This window comes from Gossypium raimondii, chromosome 5, assembly GCF_025698545.1.
Source record: "Gossypium raimondii isolate GPD5lz chromosome 5, ASM2569854v1, whole genome shotgun sequence".
NCBI classification, from domain to species: domain Eukaryota; kingdom Viridiplantae; phylum Streptophyta; class Magnoliopsida; order Malvales; family Malvaceae; genus Gossypium; species Gossypium raimondii.
The window spans coordinates 54,822,252-54,842,650 of NC_068569.1; the positions used below are offsets into that span (position 1 = coordinate 54,822,252).

General features: G+C 30.5%; 1 protein-coding gene and 1 long non-coding RNA gene across 2 annotated transcripts; one reads left to right on the forward strand and one right to left on the reverse strand.

Moving 5' to 3' along the window:
• Nucleotides 1-512: 512 nt before the first annotated feature.
• On the forward strand, nt 513-3,841 carry LOC105768402 (putative receptor-like protein kinase At3g47110). Its single transcript, XM_052631734.1, has 2 exons — nt 513-3,256; nt 3,340-3,841. The coding sequence occupies exon 1, from the start codon at nt 568-570 to the stop codon at nt 3,067-3,069; it is 2,502 nt and encodes an 833-aa protein (XP_052487694.1). The 5' UTR covers nt 513-567; the 3' UTR covers nt 3,070-3,256; nt 3,340-3,841.
• Nucleotides 3,842-14,064: 10,223 nt separating this feature from the next.
• Nucleotides 14,065-15,061, reverse strand: LOC128041267 (uncharacterized). The gene is made up of 2 exons (XR_008196004.1): nt 14,623-15,061; nt 14,065-14,335 (listed from the first exon to the last, which is right to left on the reverse strand). It is a non-coding gene; the product is annotated as an uncharacterized LOC128041267 (long non-coding RNA).
• Nucleotides 15,062-20,399: the final 5,338 nt, after the last annotated feature.

The window sequence follows — 20,399 nt, forward strand, 5'->3', positions numbered from 1 at the left end:
GTAGTTTATTATTTGTATTGTTGATGAGAAATCCTTACAACGAGAAGGAAGTTTCTGGGAATTGAATATGATTTTATATTTTCTAAATAACAGTAATACAATTAAGTCTGGGACAATTTTTTACAATGAAATTCCAGCTAAAAATTTATGTTCCTATAAATTTTGAATCTTTGATTATATGGTAAAAGAGTGACGATTTCTTTATGTTTTTTGCCAACTTTATTGTTGTCCCTAGTCATTCTTATAAAAAGGGTGAGAACAATGCTTATGCCTATTAATCTATTGAACGTCTTTGACGTTCACAACCACTTTTATGAGACTATGGAGAAATAATTTCTTAGTTTCCCACTAGCTTTGATTAAAGCATCTTTAACTAAGCTGATTTTTTTTTATTAAGTTTTGTTCTTCTTGATGCTTGTTCACAATCAGTTTAATGACATAAATGAAGCATTATAAATTAAGATGATACATGGATGAATCAGATATCAACTCAACCTCCATTATTTCTTTACCTTTTGTCATCAAAACCTGCTTATTTCCCTTCGAATTCTCCATTTTCCTTTAGAAATGGAGATATTTAGCTTGAAAAACCAATGGATAAATCTTCTTTGCATTATTATATTTACCCTGCTGTCAATATCCTCCAAGCCTGCTACATTGGCATTGAGGAGCAACGAAAACGACATGCTAGCTTTGCTTTCTTTGAAGGATCAGCTTGTTGGGGATTCTCATGGAGTTTTAACTTCATGGAATGCTTCCTTCCATTGCTGTCAATGGCAAGGTGTTCAATGTGGTCGTCGGCACCAAAGGGTAGTTTCATTGAACATGAGTGGCTTGTCATTAGCCGGCTTTATATCTCCGGTTATTGGAAACTTAACCTTCCTTCGAGAAGTTGACTTCTCTCATAACAAATTGCAAGGAAGCATCCCAAGGGAAGTTGGCCACTTGAAACGACTCGTTTATTTAAGTCTGAAATTCAATCATCTCAATGGTGAAATCCCTGAAGAGCTCAGCAATTGTTCTAATCTCCAAGAGATTGCCTTCACTGCCAATAACATTACTGGAGAAATCCCAGTGTCCTTGGGTGATATGAAGAATCTCATCAATCTTCATCTTGCTTACAATCTTTTAATTGGAGGTATTCCAGCTTCCCTAGGAAACATTTCCACCTTGAAAGTCCTATCACTTGAACAAAATAAGTTGAAGGGAACTATACCCAGTTCTCTAGGCAAATTATCCAACTTGGAACACATGTATATTGGTACAAATAAGCTGTCCAGATCAGTTCCTCCAGTGCACAACTTTTCATCTTTGCTAGTTCTTGATGCAGCTGTAAACCAATTATCTGGGAATTTTCCGCCAGAAATAGGCTGTACTTTTCCAAATCTGGAAGCGATTTTTATTGGCCTTAATCAGCTTACTGGAGAAATTCCAAGGTCAATTTCCAACATATCTAGCCTGGAACTATTTGACATCGCCTTAAATGGTTTCACTGGATCAGTTCCTAAGAATATGGGAAACCTGAGGAATCTTCTAGTGTTAACCATTTCAGGCAATTACCTTGGAAGTGGGAAACCAGGAGACTTGAGCTTTCTCTCATCTTTAAGCAACTGCAGCCGATTGCAATCTTTGGGTATAAATTACAATCACCTTTATGGGGTGATTCCAGATTCCATAGCCAATTTTTCAATCTGGCTTGAAGAGCTTTTTATGGGAGACAATCAGATCATCGGACGTATTCCTCAAGGAATTGGCAATCTCATTAACCTGGATTTAATGGAAATGAAGGGAACTTTCATTGCTGGTGAAATTCCCATTTCCATTGGAAATCTTCAAAATCTTGAAGGATTGTACCTCGGTTTTAATCATTTGTCAGGTAAAATCCCATCCTCCATTGGTAATCTCTCTCGACTGTCCGATCTAAACTTATCCAATAACAAATTCGCTGGAGCAATTCCTTTATCACTCAAGCAATGCACAAATTTGCAAAAACTAGATCTTTCCACTAACAACCTTAATGGTAGTATCCCATATCAGTTATTTGGTGCTTTTGAAAGACTGATTTATCTTAATTTGTCTTACAACTCTTTCACTGGTTCCCTTCCATCAGATATGAGAAACATGAAGAATCTTGTCGAGTTTTACGTTCATAATAACAATTTCCATGGCGAAATTCCCATGACACTTGGGGAGAGTTTAGAACTTACAACTCTCTTCATGCGAAAAAACTCATTCCATGTACCATCCCTCAATCTTTTGCCTCCTTTGAGATCTCTTGAGAACTTAGATCTTTCAAATAACAATTTGTCTGGCACCATACCACCTGAACTTCAAAAACTTCCTTTTCTAGTGAGATTAAACCTTTCTTTTAATCAACTAGAGGGTGAAGTGCCAAAAAAAGGAGTTTTCAAAAATGCCACTGGATTTTCTTTCTTCGGAAATAAAAACCTTTGTGGGGGAATTCCAAAAATACAGCTTCCCAAGTGCTTCAGTGAGAAACCAAAGGAAAAGGGAAAGGTTTTATCAACCAAAACCATTATTGCTATTATCATCAGCATTCTTCTTGGCTCTATTTTGGTTGTTCTTCTTGTTTATCATTCTTTGAGACACAAGGCAAGAAGGGGAACATTTATGCCATCATCTTTGTTCGACAATAGCTGCTTGCGTTTATCCTACAAAGAGCTTCTTGAATGCACCCATGGTTTTGCTTCCTCCAACTTGATTGGAACTGGAAGTTTTGGCTCTGTATATAAAGGAGTCCTTTATCAACATGAAAAGCCTCTTGCTGTCAAGGTACTTAACCTTCGAAACCATGGGGCTGCAAGAAGTTTCATTGCAGAATGCAAGGCTTTAAGGAAAATTAGACATCGGAATCTTCTCAAAATTATAACTTCTTGCTCAAGCATTGACTATCAAGGCAATGAATTCAAGGCTTTAGTTTTTGAATTCATGCCTAATGGGAGTTTAGAAAGCAGGTTACACGAGCAAAATGATCAGTCAAGGTATTTGAACTTTGCTCAAAGGTTAGACATTGCTATTGACATGGCCAATGCTATAGATTATCTTTAACATGGTTGCGAGACGATGATTGTTCATTGCGATCTGAAGCCTTCCAATGTCCTTCTTGATGATGATATGGTTGCACACGTAGCCGATTTTGGATTGGCAAAGCTCTTGTTTACCGTCACAAGCAATATTGGAAGCGATCAAACAAATTCCTCAGTGATCAAGGGAACAATTGGCTACGTTGCCCCAGGTAAAGTCTCTAACACTGAATCAAGGGAGAAACCAAATGATTTATATTAAAGATTTTTAAATTCTTAAGCAATATTATTGCAGAATATGGCATGAGTTTATCAGTCTCTCCAGAAGGTGATATCTATAGCTACGGCATTATGCTTTTAGAAATGATAACCGGAAGGAGACCGACATGTGATTTGTTTCATGATGGCTTAAGCCTTCATAATTTCTGCAAAATGGCACTACAAGAAGGCTTGAAGGAGATTTTTGATGTTCATTTAGTTGAAGAAATTGGTGTAAACAGGAAGAGAATAAGAAATAAGCCAAACATGGAAGCTGAGATATGGGAATGCTTTGTTTCTTTCACTAAAATTGGAGTTTCATGCTCCAGTGAAGTGGCTACTGATAGATTGAGAATTAGAGATGCCATCATTGAACTTCATGCAACCAAAACAAGGTTGCTTCGAACCGGGTTTTATGGAAGGGACAATAGATAGGTAGCAAAAGCTGGTGAAATGAAATAGAGTAGAGTTTTGAATTTTACTGAGTGAAGTTGATTTTGGGTACAATCAATCCGAAATGGTCGGTTCAGGTTTTGGAATTTGTGGGTCATTGTGAGTTAATTTTAAATTTCCAATGGTTTTCGATTTTAGTTAGTTTCACGTTAGTGTGGTTTTTATTTTGAGTTTATAATTGAGATATTTCACCTTTACTCTGCATTTTCTCAAACCATTCAACTACTATTCTCATCTTCAAAAACCAAAGCATTGCAAGTAGTACTCCTCCATAAAAACTAGCAAACAATAGGAAATAAGGAGCACCAATTGGTTCCCTCAATTCTGAAATCTCCACTGTTGTTTAAGTTCCACGTTAGCCATTCCTTTAATTGTAATGTGAAGAACGTGGAACTCTCTACATTTTGAACTATCGTCTTCCATATGTTTTGAGGAAAAATACAGTCTATGAACATAAATAAAATAGACTCCAAAATGAGAACCACACCTTAAACAACAGTTGTGTATTGCTATGTTTCATTGGACCCTCTCTTCATTACTCATCATTAGTCCATTAAGCAATAGTTATAAAAATTAACAGATATGTTGGGGTTCTTGACACTTCCAAACCAAGTTACAAACCTCATCTCCAGCTTCCCAAACATCTCCTACTATAGCTTTACAGGTAGCAGCAATAAAATTAAAAAAAAACCCATTTTTATTCCATCTCCACGCCGCACATTTGTTGAATGTTGGCCAGCAATGCAGCAGCAAGAATTTTTGGTGCACAAACATGCAGCTGAAACTTTTGTTACAAGCAAGCTAGACTAACTCAGTTGTAATTTGTTGTGTTGATGTATAAAGGCTAGTTAGATGATTTGTTTATGTTTAGGTATTGATTTGGCTAATATGTTTACAAGTTATGTTTTATAAGTTTCAATGTTGTTAGTGGGAGTGGTTACGTATTTTGTGTTGTATGTAACTTAAAAAACAATCCCCTTTGAAAATTGAATCTAGTGAAAAACATATTCTAACTTCTTCTTGTTTTGGCTTCTCATTTTTATTTGTTGTCTGTTTTTGCTTCTTTTGAATCGATTATTTTTTGTTTAAATTGATTCTTCTCTATTTTGAATCGATTGTTTATTATTTGAATTGATTCATCTTGGTTTAAATCTATTCTTTGTGGATTAACTCAATTCAAATCCCAACTAATGGTATCGAAAGCCTTCATCTTTGAGGGCCTTTGTTCTTTGTTGTTTGTAAAGAAAGAAGGAAAGAAAGAGAAGTTGTTTTGTTGTTGTAAAACAAGAGTTTTTCACCACCACTTGTATTTGGTGGTGAAAACTATCATATATGAGTAGTGAAAATGAAGATATATCTGCAAACTCATGATTTGTGGGATGTGGCTGAGACAGATAGAGAGTCACCTCTATTGAGAGCTAATCGCTCAAATTAGACAACATAGTAATGATTGGTGTGATATTTCAAATTAGACAGCTTAATTTAAAAATTCAAGTGCAATAGTCACCATCGTTAAAATTTTTGTACTAAATTCACTGGTGTGATATTTTGAAATAAAAAGAAATTACACTTGATAGTCATGTAATAATAAAAATAATGTTGAATCAAATTATGAAAGTAGATGAATCAAATTAAATAACAAAACTAAAGTATATAGATTAAATCTTAAGTTTTAGCATAGTACAAGGTCAAAATTGAAATTTGACCATTAAGAAAAAAATAAAAGGCAACTCCTGCCCCCAAAAAGTATGTCACGTTGGCTAATTAATAACATTAAAAATTATAGGGGCTAAATTATATTAAAAATTAAAGTATATAGATTAAATTTTAAATTTAAACATATCAGAAGGACCAAAATTAAAACTTAACCTTTTTTAAGAATTGCAAAAACAAAAAGCGGGTGGGGGAGAAAGGGTACATGCGGGTGGGTTGTTAGAACAATTGTTTAGTAACAAGGAAAGCACTTAGTGTGTGTTTGATGATGTGGAAAATAAAGTTTTAAGTATGTTTGGTTGAGGAAAAAAAAGTATGAGGTAAAAAAAAAAAGAATTAATTATTTTTTATTTTAATGCATAAAGAATTAATTTTTTAAAATTGAAACGATGAATAGAGAGAAAATGAGAGCAATGATGGATTATGGTATCGAGTTTGGAGGATAGTACATTTAAAAAAAAAAACAATTTAATGAGAATAAATAAAATTGGGTGACTAATTAAAATTTTAAATTTTTTGTGAGATTAATGAAAATTTCAAAAAAAATAGAGTTTAATTAAAATTTTCAAAATATATAATTAAAAGGTATAATGTGAGTTAAAATTTGAGGAACTTAATTAAAATTTTATAAAATTTTGATGAGTGCTTAATTTCTATTTTTCTCCCATTGAATTATGCTATTTATGTTCTTAAATCTTATTTATACTTAAACTTTATTTATTATGTATTTAGGAATAATCGGAGAAAAGTAAGGTTAAAGTTTATTTTTGAAAAGTTTTCTGCAATTTAGATTTTTAATATAATGTAGCTTCAGTATTTTCGTCGTAACTTGAGCTGTAGATTTCTGTTTTGGACTCATAATATATTGATTCGAAGGGAATTGAAAGATCTAGGTAAAGTTATTGATGGAAGAAGCCGAAAAGTATCAGGAAGGAACCGAAAAATGGCCTGAAAGTTTGACATGAAAATTACCAAAAAATCTAGAAGAATTCTGTTTTATTTAATAAAGGCAGTTTTTATTTTCTCCATTATATTATTTTTTTCCCTATAAATATACATTATTAGGTTAAAATTTGGGAGACTTAGACTTAGTCATTCTTAATTTTATTTTTTATTTTTATTTTATGAGTTTCTAAACCCACTTTTCTAGTCAAAGGTAATATCAAAGTTTGGAGATAAAAGTTCAAACATTGGAGACGACATTGTTGGGAGGGGCAACCACGAACCCCAAACATGGACCATAAAAAGGACATGAAGAATATCAATAAAAAATAAAAGGTTAGACTTAATAAATTCGTAAGACTTATTTGTGTTTTTTTAAAAGGATATATTTTAAAATTTCAACCAAATTATTTAAACATGAGATGCCAATTCTTGATTATACATTTTTATTTAAAGAGTGAACAATGGGACTCACGTGCAAATTAAGTATAAAGGGGGAATGAATTATCGCATGAATTAAGCAATATATTGATTTACAGGTTTGCTACAGTATCAAAATCCATATATAAAATGCAAACAATCTAAATAATACCTCCAGGAGCCGAGCTTGTACAATGAAGCATGAGAATATTGGGCAATCCATTATTCGAAGAGTTTTCAATTTTGGCCACACATTTAGATATTATACAAAATATATTTATCATTTATATAAGATAATTTAAGTTTTAAAAATTTTCTTTATCAAAACATACGAAAAAGAATATAAAGGGATGTATTTATTATATTTTGTAACTTTGACACTTCAACAACTTCAAAATCATTAATCATGGCTATAAATAAAAATACAATATTCATTGTAATGGTTTATGAGAGGGATTGAATTATAATGCCCATTCAAGTTTAAATTTAATGAATTATGAATATAATTTTTTAATCTAATTATCCAAAGCTTTGAATAAAAATATTAATCTCTAAAATAAACTTTGATAAGTTATTACAATAGTCTTCAGACTATAGAGGTTAACGCTATGATTCGCTCCGTTCCACATGCACCTCAATTCGATAATGATACTAATATTTATTAATTAAATTTATTGAAGATTCTTGTAAAAAAATAATATTTATTAATTAGAATTAACCCTACTCAAATAAATTTATTGTAGAATGATATCAATATATATTTATACACACTAGTTGTAATATCTCACATATATTATCAAATCATAATATGGTATATAATATGTTTTTTTGGATTTGATTTTGGAAAAAATTATTTTAATGGTAAAACTAATTAAATTCAATAAAAATAAACTTAGTTTTATTTAGATATTTAAAATTTCTAATGAGTGAAAAAAATGCCATACTCATTGAACACTACAATTTTCAAACTAAAATTGATTTAAAATTAATAATGAGTTGAATTGAAGACTACAATTCAAATCAATTTTCTTCAAAAAATTTTGCTCAACCTTAAGATTTTTAAATACAGAAGTACCTGTGATCTAAATCCAGGAAGCACAATATCTTGCCCACTCTCATTGTGTTCCATGTTGAATATTTGCATAAATTGAGGACAATGACTTATGTGAAGAAATTCCAAGGATTGAAGCCCTTGAGTCGAAGTGCTTGCACAAACATATTTCAAACTTTTTTAATCTGTATGTGAAAAATTATTAAAGTGGAAATCAAGGTAAGAAGAAAGTTTGCAAGTTTTTTTTTTTACCTTAATTGACCCAAAACAAGAAATTTTTGAAAACTGAAAAACAAAGAGTGGAAATGATCACAAACACAGATTTGGGAATTTGGATGAAGAAACAACAATGGCAAGTAGTTGGTTTAACTTTAATGTTTTCTCCATCCTTGGTTTCATTTGTTATTTAGCGGATGGCTTTTATCCACCTCTCCGCCTATGCCCTTTAAAATTTTTAATTTTAGTTACTCAATTCTACTTTCGCATTAATCGTGGATAACTTCCGTTTTTTCTTTCCCTCTAAGGTTCCAGGTCGATGTTAGTTGAAAATGGTAGTTGAACGTCCAAAGTAGGTTAAATGCTTTCTTCTTTTTACTTTTTGGACGGCATAAAAGGTTGAAGATGATGATGTTTATATCTTTCTCCACTAACATTTCACTTCTTTACTTACATTAATTAATTTATAATTAAACCTAATTAATTTACTTATTAGTTCAGCATTAATATTTAATTAGCTTATTATAATGACATTTCCCACTATCCTCAATTTATGATTGATTTATTTCTCATTTTAGTCTTTTGAATAATTACCATTTAAGTCCCTAAATTAAGTTTTTTTCATTAAAATCTACAGTCTCTAAACTTAATTAATCACATTTTTCGCTAAATTCCTTAATTGAATTTCAATATCCAAATACATGAAATAAATGAGATAAAGTTGTATAATATTATCATTTGCCAAGTTTCAAACTTATACTTCGTCAAAATTTGTGTCAAAACTCAAATGCAAACTTAATCTATCAATATTTCACAGCATGTCTCGAGTAATGGGTGTAACAAGCCGCCCGGCGAAATCTTAGTATCTGAATATTGTTTGAATAAATAAGATAGGTAATATGAGTCTAGAAGGGTATAGTGATTAAAGCTAGATTATGAATAAGAACTATTTGAGTGCGCCTATGGCACTTTGAGATTGGCGAGCACTGGGTTAGCCCATAGCGAGTAGGAAGTATATTTGATAGAAAGGATTCACCCAAAAGCCTTTGATTGGCGTAAAAAGAATGGGTGGAATATGTTATAAGTAACGAGGAAATAAACCGTGTGCTGAGAAGTCTATGTCAACAATAAGTGCACTTAGTAACGATGGCCTTGAGCCAGTTAAGTTATAAAGAAACAATGGTTAAAGTTTAATTGAATATGAACTAAAATAGTTAAGAACTAAAGGAAAGCACTTGATTAATATTCTTGGAATTGGTAAGATTTGGATAAAACCACCAATTGATATATGTGACGTGTGCCTAGTTCCAATATAGACTTGGGGTTAAGTTAGGGGCATGAGATAGGTTAAGAAGAGATATCTTCTCTCTCATTGTTGGAGTAAGGCTAAGAGAAGATGAATGAACTCTGAAAAAGATCTAAAGTCGACAATTAGGCAAGCGAGAGGTAAGATAATGACGGGTGTATGGGCAAGCCCTGAGTAATAAGATGTTACAATAATGCTCTTAATGAATTCGTAGATGTATGTTTGATGAGCTTTCAAGTGATGCTCGAATGATGATATGCTTGAATGAGAAAGTAATTTATGCGCCTGTGTATTGACTACTGTTAGTTGAACAAAGTCAAGATAAAAAATAAATATCATTAATTTACCTAAGATTGAGGGCTTATTTGATCAGTTAAGTGGGATTCTCCAAAATTGATGTAAGGTTAAGTTATTATCAGATAAGGATGAAAGGTGATGATGTACCAAAGACAGCCTTTCGGTCAAGATATAGTCACTATGAGTTTTTGGTGATATCATTTGGGTTGATGAATGCACCAATAATATTCATGCACTTAATTAACAGGGTATTCCAACCTTACTTGGATCAATTTGTTGTAGTCTTTATTGATAATATATTCATATATTCTAAGAGTGAGAGTGATCATGAAGAGCATTTGAGGATTGTATTGAGGACCTTGCGTAACAATTAGTTGTATATTAAGTTCAACAAATGTGAGTTTTGGCTAGAAAAGTGTATTTCTTAAATTTTAAAAATTAAAATTCTAAAGAATATATAAAATATTAAAAAAATCTAAAATAATAAATCTAGGGACTTAAATAAGTAAATTAATGGTTCATGTTTATCATACTAAAGTATTTTATTTTTTCAATTATTTTGCTTTGAAAGAGTTTCAAATATATATGCTTTCAAATTTATATGCTCTAAAATAGAATTAGTTGTATGATAACAAGATTTGAATTTGATATGTTTAATTTTTAATATAACTCGAATAATTTTACTCCATACGACTCAAATTTCATTTTACTTGATTTGATTTTAAAAAGAAAATTCAACTCAAGTTAAGATGATAAAATAAGACTTATCAACTTGAATTTTTTCCATTCGGTTCTACTCGATTCAATCCAAGACTAAGAAATTAAAAGTTTTGTTCTCGAAAAACCAGTAATGGTGGTTAAGGCATGTGATTAGAGCAGAACAAATATTTTCATATTTAAAGAACACCATTAATTTGAGTTTACTTTTCTTTGCGCTCCTCAAATAATTAATTACGAAGAGTCTTCACCACTTTTGCTAGTGGGATAGGCATTGTTGGCGAATTACGTTTTACTAATTTTCTCTTACCTGCTTTCTTTGCTTACTTATAGTGTATAAATAGAATATATAAGTATTAGCATTAAATGATTATTATATCGAAAGGTTGTATTATCATTTTAATGGTGAGGGATTAAAATAGGAATAATTCAAATATTAGTGTTTAAATTTAAAAATTTTAAATTGAGTGATCAAAACAGGAACTTAAATATAATTAGGTAATCACTGGTATAATTTACTTTAATATGTTTGTCATATTAAATTTTAAAATAGTATAACTTAGCCTAATGAATGTAACAATTACCCTTTGAAGTCTTAACTTGAACAAAAGGCAATTAAAATTCTTATCAACTCTTGTTTGATACAAATTCAGACCTTATATAAAAAATTAAAAGACTAATATAAAAATTAAACACGAATAATAGAATTTAACCATTTAAATTATAGATAGAGTTTCATGAAGTCTTACTTTTGGATTATTTTATTTACAATATCCTTAATTAGTGGAAATTAAAGATATCCACCTTATTTGGAGTTGTTGGTTTCACTTCTTTTCTTTTCTTCTTTAGAAAAAAAAGTGATTGTTGGTAGAACTCAAAAATTTTAAGAATTTGAAAATTATGTAAAATTTGTAGAAACTTTAAATATATATATTTGGAAAAATATATAATACGAAGAAAGAGAGAAAATACAAAGAAAATGTAAGGAGAAATCTAAAATATTAGTAAAAGATAGTTAAGATATTTGTATAAAACAATGCAACCTTCCATATTTATCTCCAAGAAGAAACTCTGAAAGTTTTTATTTTATTTTATTTTATGTATTTTTAAAAAGTATACTTTTAAAGTTTTGGAAAGTTTTAAAACTTTCCATATATTTTATATTTTTAATTTTAATATTTTCTGAATATTTTGAATTTTTTGTATTTTATCTATTTTAAGAAGAGAAGAATATATATATTTTAAATTTTGGGAATTTTATATGACTTTCCATGTTTTTTGATTTGTTAATTTTTAGAGATTTTTTTGGTTGATTTTTTTGCATTTTCACTTTTTTTTTGGTATTTTATGTATTTTTAAAAATAAAAGTAAATAGTTTTTATTTTTCCATTTTTATTTTTAAATTTATTTTAAGAAAATAAGAATTAGGAGACATGACATGCTAAGAGCGCGCCACATCAATTTTTTAACACCGTTAACAGTTGGGACAAGGTGATACATATTTAGAAACTTTAGGTGTCAAATTAATGCAAAAAATTCTTTAAATACTAAAGTGATAATTGAGTGAAATTTTGGGGCAAATAATTCATTAACCCTTTTACAGATAGGATAACTTGACCTAATAAATTTAACAAATACTATTTAGTCATGAAATTTTAAAATTTAAAAATGAAGGATAAAAATAAATTAAATTAAAATATAAAAATTAAATATACAAGTTGCACATAATACAAAAATGGATAATAAAATTTAATTGTTTAAATTATAGATAGAATTTCATCAAGTCTTACGTTTTAAAACTTGTGAGAGTTATTTTATTTAAAAATATCATTAATTAGTAGAAGACGAAGACATTTTATTTGGAGTTATTGGTTTCACTTTTTATGTTTATTTATTTTATTTTTATTTTAGAATAAAATAATTGTTTAAAGAAAATGGGTTTTGGTTGTTTATTTTATTTAATAAGAAATTATGATATTTATTTATAGTGCTAAACATAATTTATCTCTTCAAATCTTTAATAGCTTAACTCATCCTTTGATATTTAAGTATCACAAATGATATATAAATTACTATTTTTTCTAAGACTATTCCTAATTAAAAGATGTCATCGAAATGAAATTTCAAATGTCTTTGACTTCAACTAAATAATCAACATTACTATAATAACTAGAGCTGTCACTCTAATCATGAATGTTTTTATCTATATCATTTTTAATCGGGTCTTTGCTTACACTAGTATTTTCATCCTTTGTTAGTCAAACAGTCAGTCAAACCGTTAATCTATTTTAAAAAAAGGCTTAACCCATAAATTGGTACCTAGACTCTGTCATTTTTTCGATCTTGGTACCTAAACAATTTGTAACATTTCAAACCTGAACTAGACGTTAAGATCAAATTTGGAAGATTACATCGGCCATCGAAATAACCTAGTATGATCGGAGTTTATAAAACGGTTGTTTATTATTGAGGAAAACATAGCATGTTATCTTTGTTTTACTAAAAGGTATAATTTTCGCAAAAGGATGGATTTTAAAGTTTACTTAGTAAAAGTCGATTCTCGATTTTTATATGTTTTTCAAATCTCATTCACATAATAATGTAGCGAAAAAGTGATTTTTAACTTGAGTTTAATGAAAACTAGATTTTTATGCATGATTAATTAATAAACCATATTTTAATAACTTAAATCAAAATAAAATATCATCCATGATGAGCAATCCCAAAGCCTAAGTCCCATACCACAGTTCAAATAAAATATTACAATCTTTGTATAGAAAAATTGCGAAAAATGATCTAAAATAATAATATAATAATATATGAAATAAAAATCTATGACAGTAGTCCTAGTGGCATTCATAGCTAATCTAAATGAATTTCAAGAATGATCATACAATAGTGCTAGTGGCATTCATACCTAATCTAAATGACATGCTTCCAATATATGCATGGGATGCTATGATAATTTTATAATATTCACATTCTTTCACAAGAATGAATCAATCATAAAAAAACAATTTGGATTCTCCAGAGTTTTTCTTTTAAATATATGCATGGGATGCTATGATAATTTTATAATATTCACATTCTTTCACAAGAATGAATCAATCAAAAAAAACAATTTGGATTCTCCAGAGTTTTTCTTTTAAGAAAAAAACTGAAGATGTGAATGTGAACCGTGCACTAGGAAGGGTTCTAGGAAAGGAAGGTGACTCAAATTTGATCGCTTAAAAACCAAGCCTTTCTTTTAAGTAAAAATTTTCATAAAAATTTAAAAATTAAAAATAGAGAGATTTGGTTCAACTAGTTTTTTACCTTCATTCAACTGACTTGTATTGATTTGCGCGTCAACCAGTTTAACTCTTATCTCTGAACTAATTTTAAGTTCGAAAACAAAACTAATTGTCAACGTTTCAACCTCATGTGGGATAATTTTGAACATTGCTAAAATTGCCAAACAGAACAAAAAAATTTAAGAAACAATTGAGAAAAAAGAATATTGCTTAGGTACTATTTTAAGGGGTTAAATTGTTTTTAAAGTAGATTTAGTGATTTTACTAACTTAAGTAGCAATTTGAAAAAGAAAAAAAAATTTATGTACTACTTAATACTTATGTGTAACTCTAATTTTTCTTGGTAATTCAGTGTGGAACAAATGTGGTTGTAAGACCCAAATTTTGCCCGGGCCCAACACTCAAATTAAACAAATGTCCATTTACAAACCCAAAATGCCAGCCCAAAATTAAATCTAACCCAACAGACCCAAAAATTAAAAAACCTAATGGTCCACAAACTAAAAAAGTTTCAGCAGCAGCCAACCCTAGCCACATGCAGTTAGTCGCCACCCTTCAATCTGCGCGTGGCCTCCTCTGACACTACCGCCGCATGCCTGTCACCGGCCATCTATGCGTCCGCTACCTGCAAGAGAGAACCACACGCAATAGCAGAAACAAATACAACAAACAAATAGCAAAACGACAAAGAAAATAATGGTTAAGAACATTGTAATCTGGCTATAAAAGCCCCAAGCAGTTTCTTTGTATTTTTTCTGGACACTCTTACAAACATTGGAAATAAAAATCAAAAGATTATCTTCTGCGTTCTTGTCTGATTTATTTATTTATTTATTTTTCATTTTTTTTCTTTTACAAATCTTTTTTAAATATTAATAAAAAGAAAAAAAAAGGAAAAGGAAAGGGGAATACCTGAGGTCGCCAGCAAAGCCCGTCGCCGGAGCCTTGTTCGGTCACCAAAATTGGGACGGGAGAGGGCGTGGCTTCTTCTTCTTCTTTCGGTCTTAGGGCCCAGAAGGCTAGGCCTTCCAGTATTTTTTGAATCGGGTTGAAAATCCGATCTCCGCGTTGCTTCGATCACCGCCTACGATGGAGCCACGGCAACACAGACAGTGGCCCTATTGGCCGGATTTGAGGCTGTTAGAGAGAGAGTTTGAAAGCTCTCTGAATTTTTTTAAAAGGTGGGTTTAAACATTATTTTTTGTTTTTTTATAGTATTTATATTGGGTATAAAACGACGTCGTTTTGGGCCTTAGCATCAGTGGCCAAAACGGCGCCGTTTTGATGTTTGACCCGCGACCCGACCCAGTAACGCCAGGATCAGCGTGTTTTGTTGGGAGGGGCTAATTGCATGTTCAGCCCCTCCGCTTTTGCAACATAGTGTAATCAGATTCTTTTTTATTTTTGATTTGGGTCATAAGATTTACTGCTTGTTTCATTTTAGTCCATTGAAACGCAGCACAGGAAGTCAATGGGATATTTTCCCGATTAATCCCCGCTTTACTTTGCGCATTTGAAATTGGTCCCTTTATTTATTTATTTATTTTTATTTTAATCTATCCTGCTAATTTAATTTAAGCTACAATTAAACCCGTTTTATCTTAATTCTTTATTTATTTATTTAGTTATTTGTTTGCTTATTTATATCTTTATTTAAAACTTTGTTATACACGTACATATACATATTTTTATAATATACATACGCACATATATTTTATGTTTTATATATTTATACATACATAAGTGTTTTATGTTCTATAACTTTAAAATATATATATATACATGCATTCTTATAATATATATGTGTTTTACATTTTATAACTCCTATATATATATACATACATATTTTCTTTTTATATATATATATATATATATATATACTTTATAATCTTAAAATATACGTATACCTATATACTTTTTATGATACATAGATGCACACATATTTTACAATTTATATATACATATATATATTTCACAATTTTAAAATATACATATATATCTCTTTACATTTTGAGTTTATTCATTTTCTTTATTTTTATTATTGTTTATGTATTTATTTATATGTTCATTATTATTTTAAAAGACCGTTTTAATTCTATTCGTTTATTTACTTGCAATTATATGATTGATTTGTCTCTTATATTTATTTATTTCATTTTTTATGATTGTTCATATTATTCATACTTACGTTATCGAATTCATTATCGTTTTGTTACGAGCATCAACATCATGTTTTATTTCTACTATTTTGTGCTCGATTAATTTTATTCAATGCACAAATTATGATTTTTGAATAAGCAAAACCTTGTGTTTAGATTCGAGAAGGTCGTACTCTAACTTACTGGGTCTCGATTTTCACAATAAATCTAAATACACAAATCTTTTCAAACTCAAGTTTTAAACGATCTCGGGAATTAAGAAAAGATCGTGTCCTAACTTACTGGGCATGAACCCCTTTTTTTAACCATAGATAGCTAAATATCTTTTAAATAAGCAAATTTTTGGCATGTATTCTCGTATTGGGAATTCGATACGTTGTGTCCTAATGCATTGGATGAGACATATTATTTTCTCGATATGAGGATTTTTTCTAAAAAATAATGAAGGCAATATTTTACATTTGGAAATTCGAGAAAGTGTGCCCTAACGTGCTGGGTTTCGATTTCTCGTTTGACCAAATAGCCAAATATCCTCTTAAAACTTCAAAGTATGGGTTTTTGAAACCATAAGGTGATCTTGGTTTCGATGTTTAAAGTATCGTGTCCTAACGTGCTGGATGTGATATTACTTCGGAACAAGAGAATCTTAAATTTCAATCCATGTTATTCGAGTTTTTTTTAAGGATCGTATTTTTAAAACTCTTCAAAATTTTCAATCTTCGACACTAAGACACTAATTAATGAACTAGGTACCAATTTTGGGCGCATCAAGGGTGCTAATCCTTCCTCGTGCGTAACTGACTCCCGAACCCATTTTTTGGATTTTTGCAGACCGAAAAATAATGTTTTAATAAATCAAACTATCTATTAAAACAATCATTTTTTTGAGGTGACCCGATCACACCTCATCAAAAAAAGATTGGTGGCGACTCCCACTTTCGTTTTCATTTTCAAAATCCAAGTCGACCCCGTTTTATCAAAAAGATGGTGTCAACAGTAGTGAACTGTTTATGATATAACTCTAGAAACGTATATAAGCCCCCAATTGAAAAGGAGAATTGAGGTGTGCTTAAGAAAATTAGGGTTTTGCTGGGGGTGGTGTTATGGTGTATTAGAGTCTTAGGGGTTTTGATTGTAAGAGCTGCTTGTGAATGTGCTATTTGGTGTTTCAGTATGACCTCCAATTTTGAATCACTAATCCTTTGGTTGGTTTTCCTTTTTGGGGGATTAATCATCTTTTACATCCGCTTTTATTAATATATATATATATATATACTAGTTTAAATACCACATGTTGCATATGTGATTATTATGAGATTTCAATATAATAAATTAATTTAATAGTTTGCATACAAATATTAAAAAAAAAGAATTTAAGAAAATTTTTGAAGTTGAATTCAATATATATAAATATAAAAATAATTAATTTAATAAAATTTTAAAATTAGATTCAAAATATAAATACATAAAATAATAAAATTTATATCAAATTCTGAAAATTAAAAACTATTTACTTGTATTTTTTAAAAATACATAAAATACCAAAAAGTGAAAATAAAAAAAATGGAAAGCTAAATAAAATTCTAAAATTTTTTTTAAAAAAAATACTTTTTACAAATATAGATAAAAATACAAAAAAAGAAAGAAAGGCATGATCCACACGGCCACAGTCTGTCACACGATAGCGTAACCCCTTCGCATGGCTGAAGGCATTGCACACGGCCATGTGCCCCTATTTTAAATTTTTACCTAAAATTTTATGATTTGTTCAGATTAATCCTTGAACAGTTTTTGAACTATTTTTTAGTGTTTTATTTTTATTCAATTAAGTCCCTGATAATATGGAAAATGTTAGAATCCATGACATGATTGACTAAATTAATGTTATATATAATAGCTTGATTGTGAATGATATATTTGTTTATTATATAAACAGAGCCATGTTGTGCTCTATCTATAAGTATAAACAGATAATCAAAATAAATTTTTCTTCTTCTTGAATGATTTGATTACGTAGAGAGTGGCATTCTTTAGATCTTATGCATGTTTTGAGTTATATATAAGAATGGATGCGATATTATATATTTGTTATAAATTATTTTTTATTGTCAAGGTTGTGGTTCTTAGGAAATAGACCGTGGACTATCATCTCCATGTAGGACTATTTTTTTAAAATTCATAGAATTCTTGTGAATCGGAAACGGACATAAGACTTAAATCACTACAAGAAATTAAGCTTTTAGCGACGTTTTTAGTGGTGTTTGGACCAAAAAATGCCGCAAAAAGTCAAGCAAAAATCATTTTATTTTAAACAAAACAGCGCCGTTTTGCTTCCTGTATTCTCACCCATCATCCAAGTGGCCATTATGTATTCTTTTCGACAACCCATGCACTCTTTCATCCTCTTCTATTTATTATTTAACTAGTTTCTTTATATTAATTAAAATACAATTTATTTTTAATTTAATACTAAAAATCTTTAGAAAAGCTAATGACACGTAGAAAACATTTGAAAGTAAAAACATAGAAAAATATATGTTAACAATGAAAAAAATTAAAATACTATTAATTGAAATAATTTTATCTGCTGTAACAAACTGATTTCTAACCAGAAGATTTTGATTGGGGATTCTAGTTTATAGAGAGGCTTAACTCCTCCTTTGTAGATGATGGCCTAATTGAGATAGTTGGATTTAGAAATGTCCTGCATGGTCTTGTTTTGCTTGCTCCAAATGGACATGGGACTCATTTAGCACGTGTAGAATAAGAAGGTACATGACTGGTTTGCACTCTTTAACCTCAGGGATTTTGAAATTTTGGAGATTAGACTGTATTTGGGAATTTGAAGAAATAACAGAAATTGTAGCTCCTAACTAGATTAGGTTCATTGATTATGAGTGTTGTTGTAATGCAGATGAATGGAATGAATGTAAAAAGAGGCATTGATTCTGATTCAATTCTATTAGAACAACTTTACTAGAAAACAAATCTCTTTACACAAAACAGATATTTACATATATGGCCTTGCCCTAATACTTAAAGTGAAGACATCGATCCTTTTCCTCATATCCGTATGTTAAGATCGAATCTCGTGAACTCTTTAAAGGGTTGCCTTCTCTATATCCTTTTTGTTTGATCTAAGTAGCGACCCATTATTCACTCATTCTCATGATGCTCGTTAGCTTCTTTAAGAAAGTTGGAATGTTGGCGGTTCTCAAATAATCTTTGTCAACTTGAATCCTCGGGCAACGAAGCAAAGTCGTGTACTCATTCATCAGACTATCACTCTTCCCTCGTTACATTTTTTCAGACCATATTCGGACGACCACATTGCCCTCTACTTTATCAAGAAACCCCTTTTCCATGATAAGCTCTCTATTTAGATACTGAACGTGAATCAACACCTCTTTTATGATGAAAATACCATGCAATCACAATCAAAGCAAAACAAAGCAAGTTAGTGTTAAACAGAAAGCTAGGATTCAAAACAAACGAGAAATAATAAATAAAGCACCTATTTGGGTAACCACTAGGGTTTGGCATGGTTTTACCTAGGGTAGACTCTTAAGGCTCATTATATGTGGTTTGGTTCTAAAGTAAAGGTATCTGAACCAGCAGATTCGTCGATCCTCACCCATTATAGGCTCATATGGACCGAGTTCAGTTCAGGGGTATACATTTCCCTATGGCTACACGGAGATGAAAATCTCACGAAGACATAGGTACAGATGTATCCCAAAAGCGATCCACTATCCTGCATGGAGGTGAAGACCTCATGAAGGAATAGTTTCTCACTCCCACTTAAAAGTGTATAATCGAGCGATCATGTAATGCAATGTGCAGAAACATATAAAAAATTCAAACCAGTGAAGCGATTATAAACCAAAATGATGAAGATTGTAACAAAAACAGATGAAATGCAACAAAATGCTTGTAAACTTAAACCAAGTTTTCAATTTTTGACAAAAAGACAAAAAGTAATCAACACGTGGCTTGGCTCTCGTATTGGGTCCCCAGCGGAGTCGCCAAGCTGTCGAAACCTTTTTTTTTAAAAATTAGGGTTGACTTTTTATTTAAAAATGAAAACGAAGTCACCACCAATTCCTGAAATTTAGGTGTGATCGGATTGCCTCATAATTTAATCATTTTAATAAAAGTTTAAATTTTCTAAAACAATAAATTCTGGTCTACAAGATCCAAAAAACGGTTCGAGAGTTGATTACGCACGAGGAAGGATTAGCACCCTCGATACACCCAAAATTGGTACCTAGTTGATTACTTGATATCTTAATGTCGAAAGTTGAAATTTTGAAAAGATTTTAAAATACGATCCCTTTTTATTAATGTTAATTTTAAAAACGCTTGAATTAAATTGAAATGAGCAGCAAAGGCCCACTCGTCCTGCGATAACAATATGCCACATCCCGTAAGTTAGGATGCTACATTTGAACCATCGAGAATAAGCTTGCCTTTAATTTTGATTTGAAACTTAGGTATTTTAAATTTAGAATGATGTTCAATTTCTTAGAT